Source organism: Xenopus tropicalis, chromosome 4 (genome assembly GCF_000004195.4).
Source record: "Xenopus tropicalis strain Nigerian chromosome 4, UCB_Xtro_10.0, whole genome shotgun sequence".
Taxonomy (NCBI): Eukaryota; Metazoa; Chordata; class Amphibia; order Anura; family Pipidae; genus Xenopus; species Xenopus tropicalis.
Window position 1 is genome coordinate 63,224,386 of NC_030680.2, and position 26,687 is coordinate 63,251,072.

At 38.8% G+C, this 26,687-nt stretch overlaps 1 protein-coding gene across 1 annotated transcript in view; it reads right to left on the reverse strand.

Annotated features, from left to right (window-relative positions):
* cdh13 (cadherin 13) overlaps positions 1-26,687 on the reverse strand; it is a 512,601-nt gene that overhangs the window by 149,364 nt on the left and 336,550 nt on the right. The window contains 1 exon segment of the mRNA NM_001103078.1: positions 3,402-3,580. Coding sequence (NP_001096548.1) covers positions 3,402-3,580 — 179 coding nt within the window.

Sequence of the window (26,687 nt, forward strand, 5' to 3'; positions counted from 1 at the left end):
ATTAAAAGGAAACTGCACAGTGAGTTCAACATTTGCATATAGATGGATTGAATAATAAAAGTATCGACTGCTTAAACATGCTTATTACATAAAATGGAACAGAACTGTGATCAGTTTGTCCACCTTTTAGCACAGACAACAAAAACAATTCAACAGTTTGTATTCTTCAAAAGTCAACCGGGATGGAAAGCTATTTCTATAAAGACAGATTCAAAGAGAAGACAGTAAGTAGATGGGAATATTAGTCTTTACATGCAGTTATTGGCAATAAAGTATTGTCTGCACATGGCCAACAGACAACGCTGTATGTATTATATTATGTGAACATTCACTGGGATAGTTTAAAATGGTCATTTATGACCTTTCCAGTGAGCAACACAATTTCAAGCACAATCTCCATGCTTTTTTCCCTACAATGCAGTGTTTTGCCCCAAAATTCCAGCTGTGTTGTTTTGTTGTCTTGTTGTCTCGCATATCAAAGTAAATCGGATGCAATTGCTCCAAATTTTCCATATAAATGCAAACTATCTACTGAATGGTAGTGTGTTGGGGGCATCCTTAATGGAGAAGGATCTAGGGGTTTTTGTAGATCACAAGTTGTCTAATTCCAGGCAATGTCATTCTGTGGCTACTACAGCAAATAAAGTGCTGTCTTGTATAAAAAAGGGCATTGACTCAAGGGATGAGAACATATTTTTGCCTCTTTATAGGTCCCTGGTAAGGCCTCACCTTGAGTATGCAGTGCAGTTTTGGGCTCCAGTCCTTAAGAAGGATATTAATGAACTGGAGAGAGTGCAGAGACGTGCAACTAAACTGGTTAAGGGGATGGAAGATTTAAGCTATGAGGTTAGACTGTCGAGGTTGGGGTTGTTTTCTCTGGAAAAGAGGCGCTTGCGAGGGGACATGATTACTCTGTACAAGTATATTAGAGGGGATTATAGGCAGTTGGGGGATGTTCTTTTTTCCCATAAAAACAATCAACGCACCAGAGGTCACCCCTATAGATTAGAGGAACGGAGCTTCCATTTGAAGCAGCGTAGGTGGTTTTTCACGGTGAGGGCAGTGAGGTTGTGGAATGCCCTTCCTAGAGATGTGGTAATGGCAGACTCTGTTAATGCCTTTAAGAGGGGCCTGGATGAGTTTTTGAACAAGCAGAATATCCAAGGCTATTGTGATACTAATATCTACAGTTAGTATTACTGGTTGTATATATAGTTTATGTATGTGAGTCTATAGATTGGTTAGTATAGGTTGTGTGCTGGGTTTACTCGGATGGGTTGAACTTGATGGACAATGGTCTTTTTTCAACCCTATGTAACTATGTAACTATGTAACTAAGTCCACCTGCAGTGATTTGCTGTGTTTGATGTGAGAATCATGTGTGCGCCCAGTTCTTTAGACACAAGTGTGCTGTGCCTTTCGAGGCAGGATGCAAAGGGAATCCTGCTCTGGAGGTGGCAGTAGCTTTGATAGAAGCAACTATAGGTAATTTAGAACATAAGGCAGGAAGGACTGGACAGCACAGAGCATAACTATATATAAATGCAAAGAGTGCATTTTGACGCAAGTACCTTTAATGCATGGGGTTTTATCCACAACTGACTGCAGGGAAGTTTGTACAAATGCTACTCGACTTCTGATTATAATTGATCCCTTAAGTTTCTGTTTATACATCCTATGTACACATGGGTGATAGTATATAATACTACCCAAAGAATGGAACAAAGTGGCTATAATGTATATGGTGCCCGTTCTATAACAAACAATAGTTTAAATTTATTAATTTATTTATTAACCAGAGGTTTCATTAAGTTTCATTGGTGTGTAAAAACCACATTTTCATACGCAAAAGGCTAACAACAACAAACCTTTCAATATATATATACATAATATATGTGTGGCAAATATGTAAAAGACTGTTAATCACTTCTAATATAATCTTGATCTATTAGCCCTTTAAGTGCCAGGACACATTTCATTTCCACTTTTTTTTCCCACAACTTTGAACATTTTGTTTAATTCCATTCTGTAGCAAGATATACGTAGGGCTCCAAACATTTCTGACTTGTACATTTTCAAAACATTTCTCCAGAAATCAGCATACATTTTTTTTAACTGGTGAGATGGGTGGTCAAAATCCCAGTTTCGGTTTCACTGTTCTAATTCAATTTTATCTGCACAAACACAACACAATAGGTACCGTATATACTCGAGTATAAGCTGAGTTTTTCAGAACCAAAAATGTGCTGAAAAAATCACCCTCGGCTTATACTCGAGTCGGATTAAATAAAAGCAGGTTTCAGAGAGATGTCACTTGTAAAAGTCCCTGCCAGCAATCGCGATTAACATTCCAGGGGGGCACAGTTGTCCCGGGCCCAAACGATTGTGGATTTAAAGGGGGCCTGGCCGTGATATAGTTTTTAAGCCCTTTAAAGAGTTACAGGCCCTTGGCTCATTGGTGGTCAGCGGGTAATTTTATTGGTTGCGCCCCGTGCGCAACCTAATAAAAGATCTACAGCTGCGAAAAGTGGGACCTAGGAAGAGACGGGGGACACAGGCAGAAGCAGCAGCCGGACGCAGCAGGCAAGCAGGGAGGCAGACGAGGCAGGCAAGTGGGAGGGGTGGGGGAGGATATTGCGGGGAGCTGGGGGATGTTGCGGGGAGCTGGAGGATGTTGGGGAGAATGCTGGGGGGAGCTGGAGGATGTTGGGGTGAGCTGGGGGATGTTGGGGAGAACACTGGGGGGAGCTGGAGGATGTTGGGGGAGCTGGGGGATGTTGGGGAGAATGCTGGGGGATGTTGGGGGGAGCTGGATGATGTTGGGGAGGATGCTGGGGGAAGCTGGAGGATGTTGGGGAGGACGCTGAGTTGGGTGAGCTGGAGGACGCTTGGGGGGGGAGCTGGAGGATGTTGGGGAGGACGCTGAGGGGAGCTGGAGGATGTTGGGGAGGACACTGGGTGGAGGGAGCTGGAGGATGCTGAGGGGGGGAGCTGGAGGATGTTGGGGAGAATGCTGGGGGGAGCTGGGGGATGTTGGGGGAGCTGGAGGATGTTGGGGAGGACGCTGGGGGGAGCTGGAGTATGTTGGGGAGGATGCTGAGGGGAGCTGGAGGATGTTGGGGAGGACGCTGAGGGGAGCTGTAATTTTATGGGTATTTATTTTGATTATTGAAACTTAGCAGTTGCTGCTGTATTTCCCACCCTAGCCTTATACTCGAGTCAATAAGTTTTTCCCATTTCCTTAGGTAAAATTAGGTACCTCGGCTTATATTCGGATCGGCTTATACTCGAGTATATACGGTAATAAAAGCTATGCAGAAATATAAAATATTTAATTATGAGAATATGCGTTACTGTAATTTTTGTATTATTCTGACATTGTTATTCACATACTCGCTTACCTCACGGTCTAATAGTGCTGGGGAAACAACGGTGACAATGTCGCCCTTCTCTGGATCAATGTAGAACATGTTTGGTGATGGCTTATCTGGAGTCTGTCTAAGAATGTTATAACGCAGCACGGCATTATCTGTTGTTGGATCATCAGCATCAAAAGCTATCATATGCATCACTGTGGTTCCTGAGAAAAGAAGATAATTAGGTTTATTATAAAGATGGGAAAGTCTATATGCAACTCTATGTGACTGTTTTCAATAAAAATGTTCTGTGCATTAGCTACAAAAACTCTATACAGATATCCAGTTATCCAGAATGCTCGGATGAGCTGTTTTCCAGAAAGAGGTCTTTCTGTAATTTGGATCTCTATAGTTTGTCTTCCGAAAAATCATGTAAACAATGATTAAACCCAATAATAGATGTTTTACATCCAAAATATACAGGATTTATTATATCTTGGCATCAAGTACAAGCTACTATATTATTATTATAGATAAAAAGGAAATCATTTAAAAAAAAAATAATTATATGATTAAACTGGAGTCTATGACAGATGGCCTTCCCATAATTCGTAACTTTTTGGATAACAGGTGTCCAGATAATGTATCCCATACCTGTGTACATTTCCTGTGGGTATATGGCTGATTTGAAAGATAACATATTTCTGCAGTACCAGTCAATCATTTATCCCTTATAAAGATTCTAAAAGCTTTTCACAACAAATTAGGGCATGTTGAAATCACTTTAATATCAAAACAAAACAGCAGAAGAAAATTATTTTCTGTCTGAGTCCTTCTATTTTGTACACATGATCTTCTGTGTAAGACATTCTTCTCTTAGCAAAATCTTTCAGGGCACAGCACAATCCTGTTCAATGTGCTCCTCTCTCATTTCCCCATCCCTGCTCCTCCTCCAATCTCTGCTGTAGTCTGAGCTGAGAGTTGTTCCAAAGAGCAGCATGCAGGCAGGAATGTGACAGTCAGAATAAGCTAAAATGGCAGCTGCTATCTTAAACAAACAGAGAGAGCTTGTAGGGCTGTTTGGTAAAGCATTCTCCAGAATTAATATTGCATTCTAGGTTGCCCCATTGTGACTATTGGCAATAAAATACCTCAGAGCTTCCCTTCTTCTTTAAATGTAATATTTTGACATGCTGCATTGGGTGTTGTCTGTAATGACTGTGTATAATTTAGCCTTGCACCCAAAATGATGGGTTACTTTTGATTATGAATCTGGTAATACCCAGACATAATGTTAAACATTACCTACAAATGTGTATGGGGGATAATAACCCTTCTATTGCCACTTTGATTTTCTCTGAAGGTAATAGAGTATGCATTTCCTTGCGTTTTCCCTTCTGTATGCTCTTTCTGTCAGTGTTGTCATTCTTTCTACTACAACCTAAATTTTAATATAATGTAAATGATTCATCAAAATGCACGTGTTAAAAATATTATTAAATAATGGAAAACAAATCCTATTTTATATGTTCCTAGGGCATTGTGGAAATAACAAGGCTTTTAACTGAATGATGCAGACTGCATTTTTGGGGCCCATAGAAAACAGAAGAATCTCCCAAAATTATCATAATGTTTTCTTTGAGTGAACTGTTGCCCATAAAATGTGTTCTAGTTACAGTCGAAATCAGGACTATGCTTTATATAATTTTAATTCCCCTTACTTTTAAGAAGGCATTAATGTAAAAAAAGAGGCAGAAGCAATACCTTCCAGAGGCGCTGCTGCCATGAGTTGAGATGAGAGACAGTAAGTTACCAGATGCAGCAACCAGGTTTCTTCTGGTAACTTCAAGAGCCTTAATTCTGATTTTTAAATTGGACTCTGCACTAAAGATGATGACCCCCCTTGATCCCCTCAGGCACAACTGGGGGGCAGCATGCACTAGGCTGCCTCAGGTCAGCACTTACCACCAAAACGTCCCTGATAACTCCTATGTTTAATTCTTTATTTGCTACTTGTCGATACCTATACAGTTATCCAAAATTCTTGGGAGCTGGTATTTTCCAGGTAAGGGATCTATACACATATTGTCTGGCCTCTAATGCGGAATAATTATACCTTTGTTAGGGAAAAATACAATGTACTGTTTTATTATTACAGAGAAAAAAAGAAAATAAAAAATTAGAATCATTTTCTTAATATTAACTGATGGGAGATGGCCTAAGGCTTAACTGGGGAAAAATGGACACAAATATCACAATAGTTTGCTCATCTTTCTATGCAGCAGGCCACAGGGCAAGCAATTGGGATCACCAGCTTACCCAATGGCCTACTTCGAACCAGCTCTCAGCAATATTAATTCCATATATATATAAGTATTTATATCATTTGATTCCATTAAACACGATGGGGCTGATACATCAAAGTACGAGTTTGAATCCCAAAATGGGTAAAATTCGGATTAGATATAATGATTTCTGATGATCGCAAATGTCAAGAAAATGCTTACAAAAAAATCGTATTAGTCAAGATAATATCGTATTGGCGATCCGAAAGTCACAAAATTTTCGTATCCGAATGATCGTAAATGGCGGGAAAACCTTTTTTTGACTTTGATCCTTCTATGCATGTTTTTGGAAGCCTCCCATATGACTCAATGTAACTCTGCAGCTCCAACCTGGCCAAAGGAAAGTCACGATATCAAAGCTTGAATGAATCTGAAACTTTCATACTCGTTGCGAAAATAAGATTTTGTACGAAAAAATTGAGCAAATTAGCGGAAAAAAAACCCGGTGAAAATATGCAAAATATGAAACCCTAGAAAAAATATGTATTTGTATTCGGAAGCAATTGTACTTTGATATATGGGCCCCTATATTTATATGTGTAGCAAAGTATTTACAGGAAAAACTGCAACTACAGTACAACCATGAACAAAAAAGGAACAACAGATTAGCTGGTTTGATGTATTAAGATGAGGCACTGAAAATTACAGCTAATGGACTGTGTAAAAAATATATGTCATGCTGGATAATGAAGTTTTATTAAGGCCATTTAACTGTGAAGACAATCTTATATTCTGATTTTATTTACAGAAACACTGCAGTTAGCCTGCCAAGAGTGTCCAATCCATTCAGATAGAGCAGATATATATAACAAGGCTGATTAACATGCCAACATACAGTTGCTCAAAGTATCCCATTAGCCACCTGTAGGGCACCAAATAAAACTCCTGTTGTTTGCCAGTTGAAATAATTTCTTCTTAGACAGAACTGCTGTGCTGGTGACCCCCTGATCCAAAAAGAATCACTTCTGCACTTAACTGTCACAAACAAATAGCACAGGGAGGAATACATACAGATTTTGTATATAACATGTCTTACAAACTTGAAAAATTTAACCTATACCAGTGTATTTGCCACTTTCTGATGTCAAATAATAATGACATGTATTGGTCATGTTATTAGACAGTACAGACATATTTCTCACAGAGGGTACTGTCCCTTTAACAAGTTAGTATCCCATTCTGTGTACAGTACCTCTAAATCTATACACAAGTTTTTACCCAAATGCCCACACCAGTAAATCTTTTATGATCATATATGAAGTCTTCTGTGACTAGTGATGAGCAAATCTGTCCTGTTTCACTACACCGAAAAATTGAGCAAAATTGATGATAAATTTGTGAAACACAGAAAAATTCTCAAAATGAGGCTACCGTGCCATTTTTTAGATACGGCCGTGACTTATTTTGACTTTTTCCTCACTTGTCAAATTTTTGTCACTACAAATTTTTGTGGCAGTTTCGCAAACAAATTTCAATGGTTAAATGCAAAATTTGGCAGCGAATGTAATCACCAGGACACACCACAGGAAACTACACTGACCAGGAGTATTTCTATAGATGCCTATTGGCAAGAGCTTCCTTCCTCATCTGCCTTTGTTCCTCTGGCCTCAGGTAAACACCTGCTTTTTGCTCTACTGCACGTGCCTGCTCAGGCCAGAACAAAAAGAAGAAGCCAAAAAGATGACAACGAAGATCTTCTACAGAGAATCCCATGCCGGTGCAGTTTTTAGCAAACAAGAGTATTGGAGCAGGGTATGTATGTATGTATATCTTTATTTATAAAGCGCTACTTATGTACACAGTGCTGTACAGTAGAATACATTAATACAAACAGGGGGTTAATAAGATAATAGATAAATACAAAGTATTACAATAAACACAAATAAATAAAAGATACAGTAGCAATAAGAGTCAAAACACAAGAGGATGGAGGTCCCTGCCCCGTAGAGCTTACTATCTATATGGGAGGGTAACTTACAGACACAAGTAGGCAAATATAAGTGCTGTAGGTCACAGTGGGTGACACTACAATATAAGTGTATGTATGTATGTATGTATATCAGGTAAGTCAGTGATCCCCAACCAGTGGCTCAGGGGCAACATGTTGCTCACCAACCCCTTGGATGTTGCTCTCAGTGCCCCCAAACCAGGTAGTTATTTTTGAATTCCTGACTTGGTGGCAAGTTTTGGTTGAATAAAAACAAGATTTAATACAAAATAAAGCCTCCTGTAAGCTGATAGTGTGCATAGAGGCTGCCTAATAGCCAATCTTAGCCCTTATTTGGCACCTCCATGAACTTTTATGGTGCTTGTGTTGCTCTCCAAGTCTTTTAACATTTGACTGCGGCTCACGAGTTAGAAAGGTTGGAGATCCCTGAGGTAAGCAATCTTAATCACTGGGGGAGCGATATCTAACATTTTGGCACCCCCAGTGATTTTAACTTTAGTTCTCCTTTAAGCAGTATTCTTTTTTTTTTTTACAAGTGCATTCTATTTCCCACAGTATCTGTATTGTATATGTATTTCAGTAACACAAAAAATATATATTTAAAAAAATAATTTAAAAGTACTCTAATACAGTTTGTATTACAGCTGTATTCCAGGGATTTCATTATTTCATTTTTTTTAATTCTATAATTCAATTTAGAAGGTCCTTGAAATTCTTGATAAACAGCTATGGAAATCTGGTTCTTAGTGCATGGCTGTTGCTGTACTTTTAGTACCAGTAGTTTGGTGCTTACACTTGAGAAATTTAATGCATGGTGAGTGTCTATGTCATGGCTACATTAAAAGACCCTTTATTAAAATGGAAAGTGTTATATTTCATAAAAGCATACTGACAATAGAAATGTTTTTAAGATGTAGCCATTGTTTTTCAATACATAAAACAGTAGGAACATAAAGCAGGCAAGGTTTAAAAAAATGCAAATCTATCAAGACTCTGAAGCAATTGTATCAACGCATCGTGCACAAATAATCGACGCGTGCGGAAAAACGTACGCCATATTAGCCATACACGCCAATACTTTCGTAAAACTACTTTTATGAAAATGACCGTTTCCCTGCAAACTGGTGGATGTATCACTCTAGGGCCAACACATACTTGAATAAATAACACTGCAAAGTCCATGTTGTGTTGCCAAAAGCTCGTTAACTGTACTTTTCTATAACTAACGCCTGCCTCAAGTAGGTGACAAAATTTAATGCATGCGGTATGCAACTTAACGCACTCGATAATACTTTAGCGAATTGTGCGTTTTTTTCGCGTCTATTTTAACGCAAAAAAGCATGCGATATGCTTTATCGCACTTTAGTGAATCAACCCTTTTGTATCACTATTCACAGACCTATAGTCATACTATAGCAGTGCTGTCCAACTTCTGTTGTACCGAGGGCCGGAATTTTTCCGACCTACGTGGTGGAGGGCCGATAATGGAAGCCAGTTTTGACCACTCCCCTTTTTGAATCCACACCCACTTGAAACCACACCCATGTATCACATGACCATACCCATATTAATGGTTGTAGTACAGCAAAAACCTGCCATACTCTGCCTTTCCTACCCTGCCTGTGTGCGTCACACTCTGGCCTTCCCTACCCTGCCTGTGTGTGCCATACTCTGCCTTTCCTACCCTGCCTGTGTGTGCCATACTCTGGCCTTCCCTACCCTGCCTGTGTGTGCCATACTCTGGCCTTCCCTACCCTGCCTGTGTGTGCCATACTCTGCCTTTCCTAGCCTGCCTGTGTGTGTCATACTCTGCCTTCCCTACCCTGCCTGTGTGTGCCATACTCTGCCTTCCCTACCCTGCCTGCATGTGCCATACTTTGACTGCGTGTACCATTCTTGGCTGGTTTGTGCCATACTTGGCCTGTGTGTGCCATACTCTGCCTGCCCTACCTATGCTGCCTGTGTGTGCCATAATCTTCTTGCCCTATGCTGCCTGTGTGTGCCATACTTTGCCTGCCCTATGCTGCCTGTGTGTGCCATACTCTGCTTGCCCTATGTGTATGGCACACACAGGCAGCATACAGTGACACAATGCTGGCACTGCTCCTACAGTCTGCACAATAACTATATATTAAAAAACTTTTTAATTGCAGTACCACTTCAGAATATGTTCTTTTTGTAGTGTGCAGGGATTATTTGTGGGTTTCAACTGCTCCTACAGTCTGAGGTGTGAACAGGTAGACAATGTGGGTGATTACAGCCTGAGCCTGAGGTGTGAACACTGCAGGGGGTGAACAATGCAGAGATTAAAAGGTGTGAACAACACAGGGGATTACATATTTAAACAATACAGCCTGATTACAGCCTGAATCTGAGGTGAGAACCATGCAGGGGGGGGGGGCAGTTAATCACAGTACTGATACCATTTGAAACTTACACAAGAGTAAGCCATCAAAGCAGCCAGACAGGTGGGGGGCCACACAGAGGGGGGGCCCGCGGGCCGCCAGTTGGACAGCACTGTACTATAGTATAGTCATAGCTCCCTCATCTACCTGTAAGCAATTCATTATATAGGACTCCCTCAGGTGGGCCCGTGTTGTCAGATGGAGAAAGGGTTAACCACTTTGATATCACACACACACATAGGTAAATCTCTAAATAACTCATGCACCAGTCATTAACTGTTTAGTATCTGGATCCCAAACAGTTACCGTATATACTCGAGTATAAGCCGAGTTTTTCAGCACAAAAAATGTGCTTAAAAATTCAGGCTTGTGAGCCACTTGAAATCTACAGCAGGTCCCGACTTGAAGGTAGTGAAAGCCAAAGTGTTTGTATTTTATTCTGAAACACCTACCTATTAAGCTGCCTGTCCACATGACTACAGCATTCGCCTGTTCACCGTGCAAGCCGCACAACCACCCCCTGTGTAGTTGGCCGTTCGCGTGTGCGCCGGCGCGAACACGAGCGCACACGAGCGCACACGAGCGCACGCGAACGGCCGACCACACGGTGGGGTGGTTGTGCGGCTTGAACGACTGCTACAGCTACAGAGTATATACGGTGCGTAATGCAACATGAGGCTGCTTGCCTCTGCTACAGAGAGTCCATAGAAGTACAGTACAGCAAGGTGAGTACAGGAAGGCTATGTATATACGGTATCAGCTAATGAAAGCTGTCCCCTTTAGTGCTCTTAACTGAACTGTAGTGGTACAGATCCTACAATTGAATCAAAACAAGACCCCTTACTACTTAAGGTGGCTAAAGGGTTTTTAAAGAAAACACATGATTTTCAGCAGTACAGATGGCCATATTTATATGCCTGACTTACTAAGGAGCACTGCAAGCAGAGCTGCTGCCTGTTTTCCCCTATATAAGTGTGCAGCCTACTTCAGAAAGCCTCCTTTCAAGCCAGGAATTTCAGCAGCATGCACGCAATGCACGCACGCACGCATGCACGTCCACGGTGGGGGGTGCTTTGGGGGGCTTACACTCGAGTCAATAAGTTTTTCCTTTCCAGTTTTTTTAGGTAAAATTAGGTACCTCGGCTTATATTCGGATCGGCTTATACTCGAGTATATATGGTACTTAAATTGGTACAGAATGCATTCCTTTTACAGTGTTTTAATAGTTTGCCGTGATGGTATTGGGCACAGGCAAAGCATTAATTACAACTAGTGGTAGTACTCTCGTACAAATGAACTAGTCCCTATCTTGGAGGATTAATTACAGTGGTGCTTTTCAGTGGATGTGTCTGTTCCTGAACCTGAACACTTGAGACCATATGCTGGCAGCTGGCACTTCTGCTCTCCTTGTTGGAGCCTCTGGCTGCTGTACTAAATACCCTAAACCTAATTTTCACATTCCTAGTGTAAGCTCTTAAAGAATCATCCCTTATACTCAATACTCCTACTGAGGCCTTCTACCTCAGGCTCTCCAGCACCGTCTATCCCCCCCTCCCCAACAAGCGGGGTAAAAAAAGACAGAACCACACAGTGGTTTTAAAAGACTATGGACATCTGAGACCTTTGGCCAATTACAGAATTGCCAGGGAAATTCTACTCTGGGATGGGAAACAGCTTTGTCTCTCCCAACTCTGAAACAACCCCATCCTTTGGCTTTATTAACCCTTCTGGGGATTATTTAAAGTAAAGGTGAGCAAATAATTTACCATTTTTCAATTCATCAGAATGTGTTCAACAGCTTTATTCAATCAAACTTTATTTTATGCCAGGGAACATTAACGTTTAACAGAAGTGCGGAGCTCTAACACCACACCTAGTCATTTACCCTCCTATACTTTGTATTTATCTTTAACCCCCTGTTTGTATTAATGTATTCTACTGTACAGCACTGTGTACATAAGTAGCACTTCAATAAAGATATTCATACATACAAAACTGACAAGCACTGTATAAACATATATGCAATGCAAATCTATTAGGGATGCACAGAATCCAAGATTCAGTTTGGGATTCTGGGATTTGGATTGGCCAAATATAAGAGTCTGGCTAAACTGCATCCAAATACTTAAAATCATGTGACATTTTGAACAATGAAACTGCAGCCTGTGCACGCAGTTCTTTCCTGCCCTTCCTTTTCCTAATTCACATATGCATGGGTTCGGCCAAATCTTCCTTGAAGGATTCAGGATTTGCTATATTTTGAGTTGACTTGTCCTTTAAGGTAATTGTATTTTGCGCTAACCAAAAATCCAAAAATAGGAAAAAAAAAGCTCCAGCAGATTAACTGCAAAACATTTATTATGGGTAGTGGTAACACGACATGTTTCGGGTTAATACCCTTTATCAAGTGTATTTATTTGCGCTAACCATCATTGCCTCTTGGTAAAGAAAATAGAGAGTAATAATAAATCAGTCCTAAGAGTTATCGTTATGTCAATATGTACACACAAACTAATATCTTACATATTCTTTATTATGTTTTTTCAAATAAATTCCAGTAGTTTTACTAGATCTGCAATCCACTTAACTGAGCATTACTTTAGCACTTAAGAAATAAAGAAAAACATTAAAACTATATTTTGCAAGCTGTCAAATCAAGTAAATGTTGTTGCTGCCAAGGGGATGAACAATAGTATATGCTATAAATTTTCACTTACTGCTTATTCATTTACTTACAACTTATTTATTATTTTACTGCTTATTTATGTTTTATCACAACAAAACCCACTGCATTTTCTGCTTTTTTTTCAGATAGAAAATTACATGGTAAGCCCACAATAAATGCAATATTTAACAGAAAATTATGAAAAGCACTGCAAGATTTGCTTTAATTCCTATTTATTTATTTATTTATTATATTCATGCATATGCACTAATTCTAACTAGTTATATATGGAAAACTATAAATGTCAGCCACTTTTGTAAAGAGAAGTGCTACAATATACAGTATACATGGCTCATTGAATGGAGGCTGTGACAACAGGGAGAAGATTGGGAATTGTGGAGAAAGGAGGGCATGATAGAGCAGGAGGCTATTAGAGGCTAGTGGAAGGGGTAGACCCATAGGGAATCTGATTTAAGAACAGAAAGGAAGGTACTTGCTTGCTGTAAGTTCCTATCTAAGAGCAAAAGGCATCTGAGAGGTGTTGTGGTTCATTATGGATGATACGTTTAGAAAGCCTGCATACCCGCCATGGTGGAGGGATTAAAGTGGCTAGTGGCTGGTACAGTTATTATTATACATATGGAGATCCATTGCCAGGGACATAGGGTTAGGCATGGCATGGAAACTTGTCATTTGTTAAAGAGGGGGGCGTGAATGAGAGCGCTGCCCATACTAACTTATCTATACACTCACTGTTAGACATGCTTGTTCCAGCAAGGAAAGAGGTTAACTGAATGTTGTGTCTGTCAGAGACTATTTATGTATAGGACCCCTGTGACTGCAGTTCCTTGGTTTGGGTGTCTGTAAACCTGCAAATTGTATTTGGAGCTTTACTAAAATCTCGGTGTTTGATTATTGGCTTGTCTGACCCTGTTTTGTGAATAATCCATTTGTACTGTGTTGGTTGTTTGTCTTACCATTTATGACCTGGCTTGTGACAACCAAATTTTTTCGCCAGGCATGGATTCTAAGCGAATTTCCGCATTTCACCATTGGCGAATTGTTTCGCAAAACTTCTGTGAAAATTCGGCGCAAGAAAATTCATTGTGCGTAAAAGAATTCAGACTCGTGTAAAATTGGGCGCGTAAAAAAAAGGGCATGGTCGCCTCAAAAATGCGGGGGCGACAAAAAAAAAAAAAGGATGTGGGCGACAAAATTGCAGGACAAATGCGCTTTGCAAATTCTCCGCCGTTTCGCAAATTTTCTTGCCGTTCCGCAAATTTTATGGTGTAGCGATTCGCTCATCACTAGAGCTGGCCTGTCTGAATTCTGAGTTCTGTAATTCTTTTAACTGTACTAAAGTTTAGTTCAGCAATTCCTTCTGCCTGTCTGACTTTTGCCCCATCTCTAGCAGTTTCCAGGCTGCAGGTTTCTTGTGCTTCAGCATTAGCTAATTCCTTACCTAAAAATTACTTACCTAAAAATTACTTACAAAGTATTTCCTTGAACCAATGCAGGTCTCAGCCATTGGGATCTAATTATTGTTTGCCCTTATAAACATAACCCTCACATACATAAACTATGTATACCAACATCAATACTTTTTATAGATTAGTATCACAATAGCCTTGGATATTATGTTTGTTCAAGAAATCACCCAAAGCATTAACAGAATCTTCCATCACATCAATCGGAAGGACATTCCCCAACCTCACTGACCTCACCGTGAAAACCCACCTACGTTTCTGCAAATGAAAGTTCCGTTTCTCTAATCTAAAGGGGTGGCCTCTGGTGTCTAGATGATTTTTGTGGGAAAAAGAACATCCCCTATCTGTCTATAATCCCCTCTAATGTACTTGTATAGAGTAATTATGTCCCCTCCCAAGCGTCTTTTTTCCAGAGAAAACAACCCCAAACTTGACAGTCTAACCTCATGGTTTAAATCTTCCATCTCCTTTACCAGTTTAGTTGCAGTCTCTGCACTCTCTCCAGCTCATTAATTCTTAAGGACTGGAGCCCAAAACTGCACCGTATACTTAAGGTGAGGCCTTACCAGGGACCTATAAAGGGGCAAAATTATGTTTTCATCCCTTGAGTCACTGCACAGAGAGCACTTTATTTGCTTTAGTAGCCACCGAAAGGCACTGCCTGGAATTAGACAACACGTTGTCTACAGATCCTTCCCAATTAAGGATAACCAGCACACTACCATTTAGTATATAAGTAACATTTATATTATTTCTACCAAAGTGCGTAACTTTGCACTTTTCAACACTGAACCTCATTTTCCATTTTACCGCCCAGTTTTCCAATTCTGTCAAATTGCTCTGCAAAGCAGCAGCATCCTGCATGGAACTTATAGTTTTGCACAATTTAGTATCATCAGCAAAAACAGAAATAGTACTTTCCATGCCCACCTCCAGGTTATTAATAAACAAGTTAAAAGCCCTTGCCTTTGTCAGGGCTAGTCCGTAATAATAAAAAAAAAAAATTAACAGAAAGGGATGCAGTAACTGTCTGTTAGAATGCAAGCTGATGCATAATTCTGGAAAACTTTAAAACTACAACCAGGATTGCGGGGGCACTCCAGTGCTAATTAAAGTACTCCTAAATACTGTATGTGTGGTTTGCACATGTCACCTATAATTTACATAGACTTACATGTGACCGCCCCAGCTGCCTTCATTCCATGTCCTGTTACAAATTTTGTGGGAGTGTGCATCCATTGATGCATAGAAACCCTGGAACTACTGTTGCCTCCGAACAGGTGGCAGTAGCCCCAAGATTACCACAGCAGCCTGCTTAATTGATGCAGCAAACTTGTGTCAAAAGAATCGGGCACACACATTATTTTGATGGCAAGTGGCAGAAATAATGCCACCCAGCCATTCAGCACAACTGTGTCCAATGGCACAACTGTGACCAATGCATACACCCAAGTGTTTACATTTTGAAGCATAGGACACAATCAGACACATCATCCCCTCAAGAAAACAAGACAATCAAACATATTCATGTATTCATCTCTGCTAACACTGTTATGTTTCTGTATGCAGTATAATGAAATTATACTAATATATCCTAATGCAGTGATCCCCAACCAGTGGTTCGTGAGCAACATGTTGCTCACCAACCCCTTGGATGTTGCTCTCAGTGGCCTCAAAGCAGGTGCTTATCTTTGAATTCCTGACTTGGAGGCAAGTTTTGGTTGCATAAAGACCTGGTATAATGCTAAACAGAGCCTCCTGTTGGCTGCCAGTCCACAGAGGGGCTACAAAATAGCCAATCACAACCCTTATTTGGCACCCCCATGAACATTTTTCATGCTTGTGTTGCTCCCCAACTCTTTTTACATTTGAGTGTGGCTCATGGGTAAAAAAGGTTGGGGATCCCTGTCCTAATGCATACTCAGTGCTCTTGACACACAGATGTTGATCAAACGTTTTGGGACAGTTATCTGCCCTTAAATGAGGATGATCAGAGTGCTGTCCCAAACTGCTTGATCCATGACTGCTTGATCACATAGCAAACAATTCGGCATATTGTACTCAACAAAGCAAAAATCTCAGCACAGTGTACATGACCCTGGGGCCCTTTATATTACACTTACCAATTGAGGCAGCTCTGAATATTGACATTAACTAATGATAACCTGCTCTTTTATTAAAAAAAGCCTTTGATGATCACACAAGATAAAGTTCTTATGCATTCCCCCATGCAAAGCCTGGCACAAACAGCAAATCATTAATAACCTGCTGTCATACCAAGGTGATATTCTACTTAGATTCCATCCCAGTGATAACAGCAACAAATTATATTGTAGGCAAGTGAACTGGTAATTTCTGCTTTACCCTCTGGCTGTGCTGCTATACTATAACTAGCCACAGACCACAGCCGTCAGCTTGATGCAACATGCATAGTTAATTCATAGTGATGCAAATATGCAAGAAGGAGTGGTGACTTTACAACTCACACCTGCTTTTTCTGTCTAGGGTCAATGTCTGTACTCTCTGTTCACAGACCTCTAACAGTCTTCTATACAAATGAGGTTGCCCCATTTTAAGACTGGCCCTGGCTTTCTTTGGTAAATATACTGTTTTTTGTGATCACTAGGACATTTATGAAACACTAGCCTTACAGGAGGTCTGTACCTGTAGCAAGGCATAAGGAAGGATCATTACCTGGTGGCATAATTGCTAGCAGGCCATTAAGGTAAGTGAGCAAACTGGTGGGCCTCCTTTCTCCCAGAAGTTTATCTCCTACATGCAGCATCCAACCTGCTTACTTTGTATGGCAGTAAGGCAGTAGAACACTTGCCAAAACATATAGATGCAGCATGGTTGCTGTTGTCATGTCTCTTCCAGTTACCACACGTGAAAAAAAAATAATTCCAAGATTTGCCACTAGGTGGTACAATCTATGGAGATTTCTATTGTGTTTTGCTGGCAACTCTTTGCATTCTAGACATGGTGAGACAAAATGTGAAAACTTGCTGGCTGCATCTGTAGGTTAAAATGATAACCTAATGTGGTGTTATGGACATCTCTGTCCTTGTAAGAGATGATGTTCTGGTAGCCTGCCTTACATCCCCATTCAATGAGGCCATGGAGTGTGGCTAACACAACAGGTAGCCCATTATCAGGGTAAATCCATTTTTCTAATCTTACCAAATTGTGGTACTCAAGCTGTAAGCTGATACATTCTTACCGAGTCCTGCCCAGTTTTCCTAATTAGGGAAACCAGGCAGGAGGTTTTGACCCAGGCAGCCCTTCCAAAAACCGGGCTGTCTGGGTCAAAGCCAGACAGGTGGCAACCCTAGTTGCTTGCCATGCCTTACCACCCTCTTCCACTGGGATTTAATGAGGAGATTTTAACACCATGGAAGGTGATAAAAAAGTATATAGGTAGAGGATGTAAAATCAGTTTCATCCTTAGGTTGATAGCAAAAGTAACAATTCTGATATGGGTATTATGGTGTAAGAGACGGATTTATCCAGGGATTTGTTCTTCAAAGGAATTGCATTGGTGTATAACAATGTAGCTGTCAATCATGGCAGTAATCATATGAATATATAACCACAATCCTTAATTGGCAGAAGGAAGGAAGAATATATGAACTCTGATTTGCAGTATGCAGTTAACTTGTATTATGTTATAGAATGAGTACATTTTCATTTGACCTTCATTATTTTTTTAAAATAGGTCTCATATTTTCCTATGTATTACACTTCTTTTGATCTTGCAATGTGAATTGTTATCTGGTTGTTAGTATCAATGACCCTGGCAACTGCTCTGAGAGGCTACAATGTTACTCTTATTTTTTATTGATTATCTTTCTGTTCAGGGTCTCTGGTATTCATCTCCCAGTCACCATTGCATGGTTTTTCAATTAAGTGGGAAATCCAACAGTAGCCTCCACTCTGAGCAGCAACCTAGAGTCTCACACTAGTGGTTGCTTTTACTGACAGAAACAAGGGTAAATATCTGACCTCCATCCACAACAGCTGTTTTAGAATAACAGTACAGGGCTAAATGAATATACAGTATACAGAGCGGTTATATTAATAGATTGTTTCCAGATCCAGCATAATATGTGACACATACTTCTTAAATTCTAAAGTCTGTTAAAACTACATTACATGTTTCCAGATTTTAAATTTAATTTTGGGTACCTTAGCTAAACAAAACTAGCACCTTACACAATTCTAATTTCATGAAAAAAAAATTCTACTTCATTTTTGGTTAGCTGGCTGATGATTTTCGAAAAAAAAAAGAAAGTAAGACTTTTTTTTAGATCAAAACTCCACAGTAGTATAACTTATGTAACATATGTAATGTATTGCAGAAACTAGCTTTAATTATATTTGGATTCTAGGGTGTACCAAAGAGTTAGTTATTTTTTATAAACATTGAATAGAATGGAGTAGAGAAAGACGAGAAGCTGGAAGCCTACTGAAAGAATACATTTACACCTACATATTTGTTTACATTTTAGATTATTATCATACATTGTTCCCACTGAAATCATTTTTGTGATGTGGTTGCAGGTTTTCATAATGAATGTGGAAGAAATGCTGTTAATAAGCTAGAGTGTATGCACAGGTAGGATTCTTTAGAAAGGCAAACCAAAGTGCAATGGCATCATTTGGATATAACCATGTCTTTGTGAGAGCAGGAATTCAACGAGGAGGCCTCCAAACAGGCCTTACATGTTATATTAACACATAATCATATTAACACAGAAGTCATTAATATAACAAATAAATGCGTTTGTTATCTGTTTTTGGACATAAATACATTTCTACTTTGTATTTTACAATGAGTGCCTGTTCTCTACAAATGATTGTTTCCACTCCTCTAGCTCCCAAGACTTAGGGCTGTGCACCTGAGTTCCCCTTTGAATTTAGTAAGTTCCTAACTTATATCTGTACTACTTTAATCATATTGTGACTGATCTTCAAAAGCCTTTTGCCATGAAGTACCATCTTACCATATATAATAACTAATCTACTGTCCACAGCCTGGAACACTAATTTTCAGGTATCTGGGCTGCACCCCCCTCTTTGCTGTCTGGAATTTGGTCAGGACCCAAGCATTTTTACAGACAAATATATATATAGCCATATTTATTTATGTACTTGTTCTTTGGGGCTGCTTGCTTCACTATTTTGGAATCCCATTATTCATTTTTTAAAACATTACAGTATGTATATATATATATATATATATATATATATATATATATACACACACACAGCTAAACCACAGATGACAATGATAAATATGTAAGTGTTTACATTTTAATATATGCACATTCTGTTTCAAATGATGCAAGACCTATACAGAACAGTGCAAATATATCTTAACTTTCATAAGTCAATAAATAAGACTTCTAGTTAAGATTACGGTAATATTGTGCTAAACTTTCCTTTCTCATCTGCAAAATGGTAATTTGTTCACAGCAGGATATGATGTACATATTTGAAATCATTTTCTAAAGTGCTTTAGGCTCTACTGGCGCTAAATAAAAATTAGAACACTGAGAAAGCTGCAGCAAAATATCTTTGAGGTAATAAAAGCACAGCATCAGAAAAATAAAGAGTATAATGTGTATGTAGGATTATTGATTATTGATTGTAACAATGGCAGCATCACAGTCAAGATCACAATGCTGTCATGGCTTGACTTCAGCTGATTACATTACACAGTAATACATTTAATATGAAACATAACAACAGTGACAGATATAATATATGTTACCCAAAATGCTTTGATCCTAGGTTTCTTTGGATCAGGTGCTTTTTGTAGTTTGGTGTAATTTGGATCTCCATATTTTGAGTCTTCTAAAAATCATTTAAACATTTAATAAACTCAATAGGATTTTCTTTTCCCATACTGTTTTATTATTACAGAGACAAAGAAAATCACTTTAAAAAAACAAGAATTATTTGTATTGATGAGCGAATTTTGTCGCTAGACATGGAGTCACAGTGAAATTACTCATTTTGCCATTGAAGAATTTATTTGCAAACTGCGGCAAAAATTCACAGAGACAAAAAAGTTGCCAGAAGAAAAATATTGCAGAGATAAGAAAGTTGCCGCAAATTTTTTTTTTTAAAAAAAAGCCCATCGAGTAAAAAAAATAAAAGTGTGCATGTTGACTTCAATGCATTTAGCAAATTTTTCAGGCTTTTCACAAATTTTTCATTGAAGCGAAATGTAACAGATTTGCTTATCATTATTTATTTGCTGAAAATAGACTTTATGGGAGACTAACAGAGTTCTGGATATCTGGTTCCTCTGGATTCCATACCTGTACCTTTATTGGCTAATAATTTCAGTTCATTTTTTCAAGCTAAATACTGCAAATAGGAAACAAAAAACCCCACAAACAGTGCAATTTTTGTCTCTGTTTGTTGCAGTGCATTTGCAAACATCTTTGTTCATACTGTTAAAAGTTTGGTGATTTCTTGCTGTATATCTCTATTATTTTCTGTAGAACCTGACAAGGTGGTTTTGCAGTCTTGTGGTTGTGGCGCACAGTTGATTGGTGTGTGTAGTACTGCTTTGAATCTGAACTGGGCTCAACTTTCTTTTTGAGCATTTTTATTTTGGGCTTAATAAAAAACAAAAGGTCCTTCTTTAACCTTTTTACTTGTATTGCCAGACAGTTTTTGAACATTTTGCACTGTTTCACTTTAGGGGCCTTTCCTCGTGGGGACATTTTAGTTTACCCAGGAAAACAATATATCGTTTTTTCAGGACAACCTATACTTTCAAAATATGAAAGTATTATGTAATTCCAATTCTGTAAAAAGATTTGGGCTTCTAAATGTCTAAAAATGAAAAAAAAAAAATCAAATTTTCCATAAAATAAACCATACCAGAAACAAAACTTATTTTAAGCACAAATCTACAACTATTTTGGAAAATCCCATGTCTCCTGAGCGTACCAATACCAAATATTCATAGTTTTATAGAGATTTCTCACTTGTATAGGTCAAAAACTCCCAGCAGTTTACTACCAAATTTCCAATGCACTGCTTCAGAAAGCTGCATACTTTAGATTTCAAAATACCAAAAATACCACTAACAGAAGGTTTATCCAAGAAAATTATACATTTTTGAAAAGAACAGATTCTGGGGAATCCAGAATAGGCACAACTGTCTGTCTACTCCAAACTATCAAGTCACAATGCTTCCTAAAGTTATTGGTTTTTATCAAAATTTGTGAAATTTTTAAAAAATCGCTTCGAAGCTTCCAGTCTATAGTATCTTATCTCCTACAGGTCATAAAGTAACCAAATAAGAAACTCTAAATATGAACGCCAGGGGTCCACTGAACAGTTTGATGCCCAATATGTATAGGTTTACCTAAGTATGTGGCATGTAGGGGCCCCTATGTGAACATAACCCCATATGATCTATCATTTCTGTCATTTCAGCTCCAGCACAAAATCAACACATTTACATTGTTATATGTGGAATAAAGCTAGTATAAAGTACGCTCACCCCAGAAAGTCACATATTTTTGGAAAGTACACATTCCCCCGAATCTAAAATGGGTACCCATGTCTTTCTACTCCAAAGTACCAAGCCGCAAAGCTTTTCTAAAGTTAGCAATTTTGATGACATTTCCAAAAATCCCCTCAAAGCTTCCAGTTTGCAGCATCTTATCTCCCACATAGTGTTAGGTACCAAGATAAAACAACATAAATTTGAATGCCAGGGGCCCACTGAACAGTTTGATGCCCAATATGTATAGGTTTAGCTAAGTATGTGGCATGTAGGGGCCCCAATGGGAACATACCCCCATATGATCTGTCATTTCAGCTCCTGCAAAATCAACACATTTACATTCTTTATGTTTGAAAAGTACACATTCCCCCAAATCTATAATGGGTACACATTTCTTTGTACTCAAAAGTACCAAGCTAAGCAAAGCTTTCTTACATTTGCCGATTTTTATGACATTTCAGAAAATCACCTAAAAATGTTGCAATTTGCTGCATTTATCTCACACAATTTCTTGCGTACAAAGGCAAATCACCCCAAATAGGAACACCAGAGGCCTACTGAACAGTTTGATGCCCAATATGCATAGATATACCAAAGTCTGCGGTATGTACTGACACCAAAATTAAAATTGCGCATATGGATTTCTCGCCTGCCAACTCAGCTTTTGCACACAGAGCCCCCTGTCAGTGTATTATTTGCCAAAACTATACAGAGACCCCCAGAAAACCATATATTTTTGTAAAGTACACATTCTGATGAATTCAAAATAGGTAAAGTTATTTTTCTACACCAAAGTTACACATGGCAAAGCTATGCTAAAAACAGATTAGGAACACTAATACAGGGATAAAAATGCAATAAACTAAGTCACATGACAGTGTAATTAGTGGTCAGAATATTTGATCCAATAGTCACGTTGTCAAAATAAACAGTTTTTAGGGAAAAGAAACTAAAAACGAGTGACACGGGAAAATAAAAAAAGTTTGTGTAGACATGTGTGTACATATGTAAAAGTTGTGTGACAGTGTGTATGTATGTATATGAGTGTACATGAGTGTGCAAAATGAAAAAAAAAGCTGCTAAATGGTGTGCTGTATGTGTGTATAAATGTATGTAAAGGTGTGTGTTTAAATGCAAAAAATAAAAACACTTGCCTGTCCTGAAGCAGGGATCACAGTCCTGGTCCTCCTGCTGCAGTCCTGAAGTCAATGGGCCTGTTTCTTGGGGAAAGCAGGAAGTGGGGTCCAAGCAGAAGACGCGATGCGATCGCAGGACCAACATGACAGCCCCCTTGGCTCATTGCCCAGGGGGCTGTCATCGCTAAAAACTCTCTGCAGAAGCAGCATCTTTAACTGCAAAACAATGTGCGAGGCACTTCGTTGACAGCTAAAGTGTTAAACATAATTTGGGGCCTGTATACATAACATGAATTTTGTATCTTTTTGGCTTTTATTTAGAATACATCAGACCAGATTTGTTTATAACACAAAGTGTAACTTTAGATTTAATGATTTTAAGATGATTCTGTGCTTTCTGCTATGTTGGTACAGTTTGAAGAAGGCCCTTTCTTATGAGCACAGTAATGACCCATGCACAAAGCAAGAACTGTACAGAATGGGATTGCTAAGAAGTAAAAGGTCTGGACTTGCCAGCACAGAGCCCTGGCCTAAAACCAAATGAACACCAATGGGATGAAATGGAATGCAGACTGCAAGTTAAGCTGATCTTCTACATCAGTACCTGGCCTTACAAATACTCATGTGGCTGAATGGAAGCAAATCTAACCATACATATTCTGACATCTAGTGGAAAGCCTTCTTAGAAGAGCAGAAGTGGTTATATAATATGCTTATTTTCAAAAGTGGTTGTTGGACAGGTAGGAAAAAGGCAACAAGTAAAGCCAGATTTGCTTATAACTTAATGGGTCTATTCTTTTTACCAGTTTAATTTTAACTTTTTGTAAAATATGCTTTTTATGGCCCCCTTTTTTTTTTTTTTTTTTTTACAAGAAAACACTTTATTAGCTTTAAGAGACTGGTACTGATGTGCCAAAAGCTAGAGAGAGGTAGCCAGATGTTCCAAGTTACTAGTTTTGGCTGACCCTCAACTCAAATAAAGGGTACAAGGCAGAGTACAAAATGGGTGTAGTAGAAATGTGCCAAGGGTTGCAGCACTCCTGTTTAAACTGACTTTTCTAAATGAAAAATGTTCCTGTAAATGGCAGTTTCCATGAGAACTACTCTGAACAGATAGATCTGTGCATACAGCTGCCTACAGACTTACTGTTTCTAATTTGCAGAAAAGTTAAGGCTGTGACTCAAATAAAGGTTACAGGGTAAAGAAAAGTTGTAGTAGCAATGCACCAAGGGTTGCAGCTCTCCTGTTCAAATGGACTTCTCGAAATGAAAAATGTGCTTGTGAATGGCAGTTTCCATGAGAACTACTCTGAACAGAAAGCTCTGTGCATACAGCTGAATACAGACTTGTATCTAATTTGCAGAGCAGTTGAGGCTGTGATGAAATAGCTGATGATTATGAAATTATCCTAAAGAAAAAAGGATGAAAAATGTGCATGAAAGGCAGAAGGTAATACAATTTGATAGATACGTCAAATATGCAGCTCCACTGTGGAGATCTGACCAAAATCTCCTGAAGGTTTTTGTCTTTTCCATATGAATAGTTTTATCCTATTATTCTATTTTTATATTAGCTCCGACTCTTAATTACCCAAAATATTTACAATATGTTTTTGAGTAGCTATATAAGCCAAAGTTAAAAAGTAATACATACGTAATATTATCATTTATATTAATTAATAAGGGACACTGTGGCTCTGCTTCATTTTCCCATTAAGTGAAACGGGGGTCAGTGTGCCACAATTAATAAAAATGACATGATTAATGATCTTGGTAGAAGAATTTAAATCAATACAGAAAAAGATGTGTGTTAAAAAGTGACCATAGATTGGATTTCTAGCCTTTCACTAACAGAATCAAAACCTGGGACATCTCCTTTTTGGAAAGTTTTATTACTATGACAAATGTGGCAATGTATTATTCTTCCACTGGTTAGAACTTTCTTTTTCTTTATCATTTTTTCCAGAATGCATTCGAATAAAATGCAATAGTAAATAAGCAATGGGGCTGTGCAGTAGTCAGAATTTGAAAGCTGGCACAGCATGTATGTCTCAGATAATTCTCTGGATTCTGTTGTAATGAAGCAAATATATTTACTGTTTTAATGTAATACTGAAAAAAATGAATTATCATAGGAGAGTCCTGTAATGACAGGGATGAGCTGCACCTTCTGAGTTTTGATACAATGCGTGGTGCAGAGAGCAGCACAATCCTGGGCACAAGTGGATATGAGCTACAAGGTGCACTTTACTTTTCCCCAGGAGTTTGGTGAATGACCCCCATAGAAACAAAGTTACTAACACTTAGGGGCTGATTTACTTACCCACGAACGGGTCGAATGGAGTCCGATTGCGTTTTTTTCGTAATGATCGGTATTTTGCGACTTTTTCGTATGTTTTGCGATTTTTTCGGATTCTTTACGAATTTTTCGTTACCAATACGATTTTTGCGTAAAAACGCGAGTTTTCGTATCCATTACGAAAGTTGCGTAAAAAGTTGCGCATTTTTCGTAGCGTTAAAACTTACGCGAAAAATGCGCAACTTTTTACGCAACTTTCGTAATGGATACGAAAAACTCGCGTTTTTACGCAAAAATCGTATTGGTAATGAAAAATTCGTAAAGAATCCGAAAAAATCGCAAAACATACGAAAAAGTCGCAAAATGTTCATTTTCAAGTCGGAACTTTTCCAATTCGGGTCGGATTCGTGGGTTAGTAAATCAGCCCCCTAAAGGCAGGCACCTTCATCCCTCACTCTTTCCCTTTTCTAGCTTTAACACTCCTTTGACTTCTTACTTGCAGAATCTTGCAAATCTTTTGGGATGCAACTCCCATTAACTCTTCCCCACACTAAGGTATTCTTTACCCCCAGCACTACCTGTCCCAGCTTGGTCCTGCATAGGTCATGATTATTAGTAGCTTTAACCAAAACTTTTATAGTGGTAATTTTTATGGTAAGTCTTGCCACTTCTGAAAAACTTGCTGTAAGGCTGATGTCCAATGGGGAGATCAGTCACCATGGTTGACTACTCTCCTCGAAATACCTGTCCACTGGCAGTGAAAGAAAATATGTGTTGCTTCATTTTTTCCGAAGTCACACAAAGTTTTCTCCTGCAGACATCACGTGACTTTAGAAAACAAAGCAAAGCATATGCCTGTATTTCCGGGGAAAAGGCTTTTTGGGGAGATTAGTCGCCCGCAGTAAGATTAACTGCAGGCGACTAATCTTCCCATGGGCCATGAGCCTAACCTGTCTAGTCCCACTAAACTTTGCTAGGACAATATTAAATCACAACAATTTAACAAACAAATCAATTTTTAAATAACAAATAATAGATTTTTTTTTGGTGGTTACATTATTATTATTAGTTGTAGTAATAATAGTAACTGTACAAAGGGTGTATACATCAAATATAGAGTTTACATATAATACTAACTGGACCCTGCTTGTTAGAGCTTACAATTAAAACCCATCTTTGCTTCCCAAGCTAAAAGAAAATTAGTACATGAGTAAGTCTCAAAACCTTCCCATAACTATGAAGCAGGAACAACAAAATGGCAAAAGTTGAGGAATAACTCCTGTGTCTGTTTCCGTTAATGTAATTTCTCTTTTCTGTCTTGATACCAAGTAATTTTGCTATAAATCCCTGTAGGCTCAGTAAAACACTAGAAGTCTACTTGGCAACGCATAAGACAACAAGTTTAATGACAATAACACTGAAGGCTCTTGTGACAGGAAATTGCACTTTTGCACTTGTTCAGACAAAATGAGATTTGAAGGTTGATGAGATTTTTTCAGCTGAATGTTCCACACT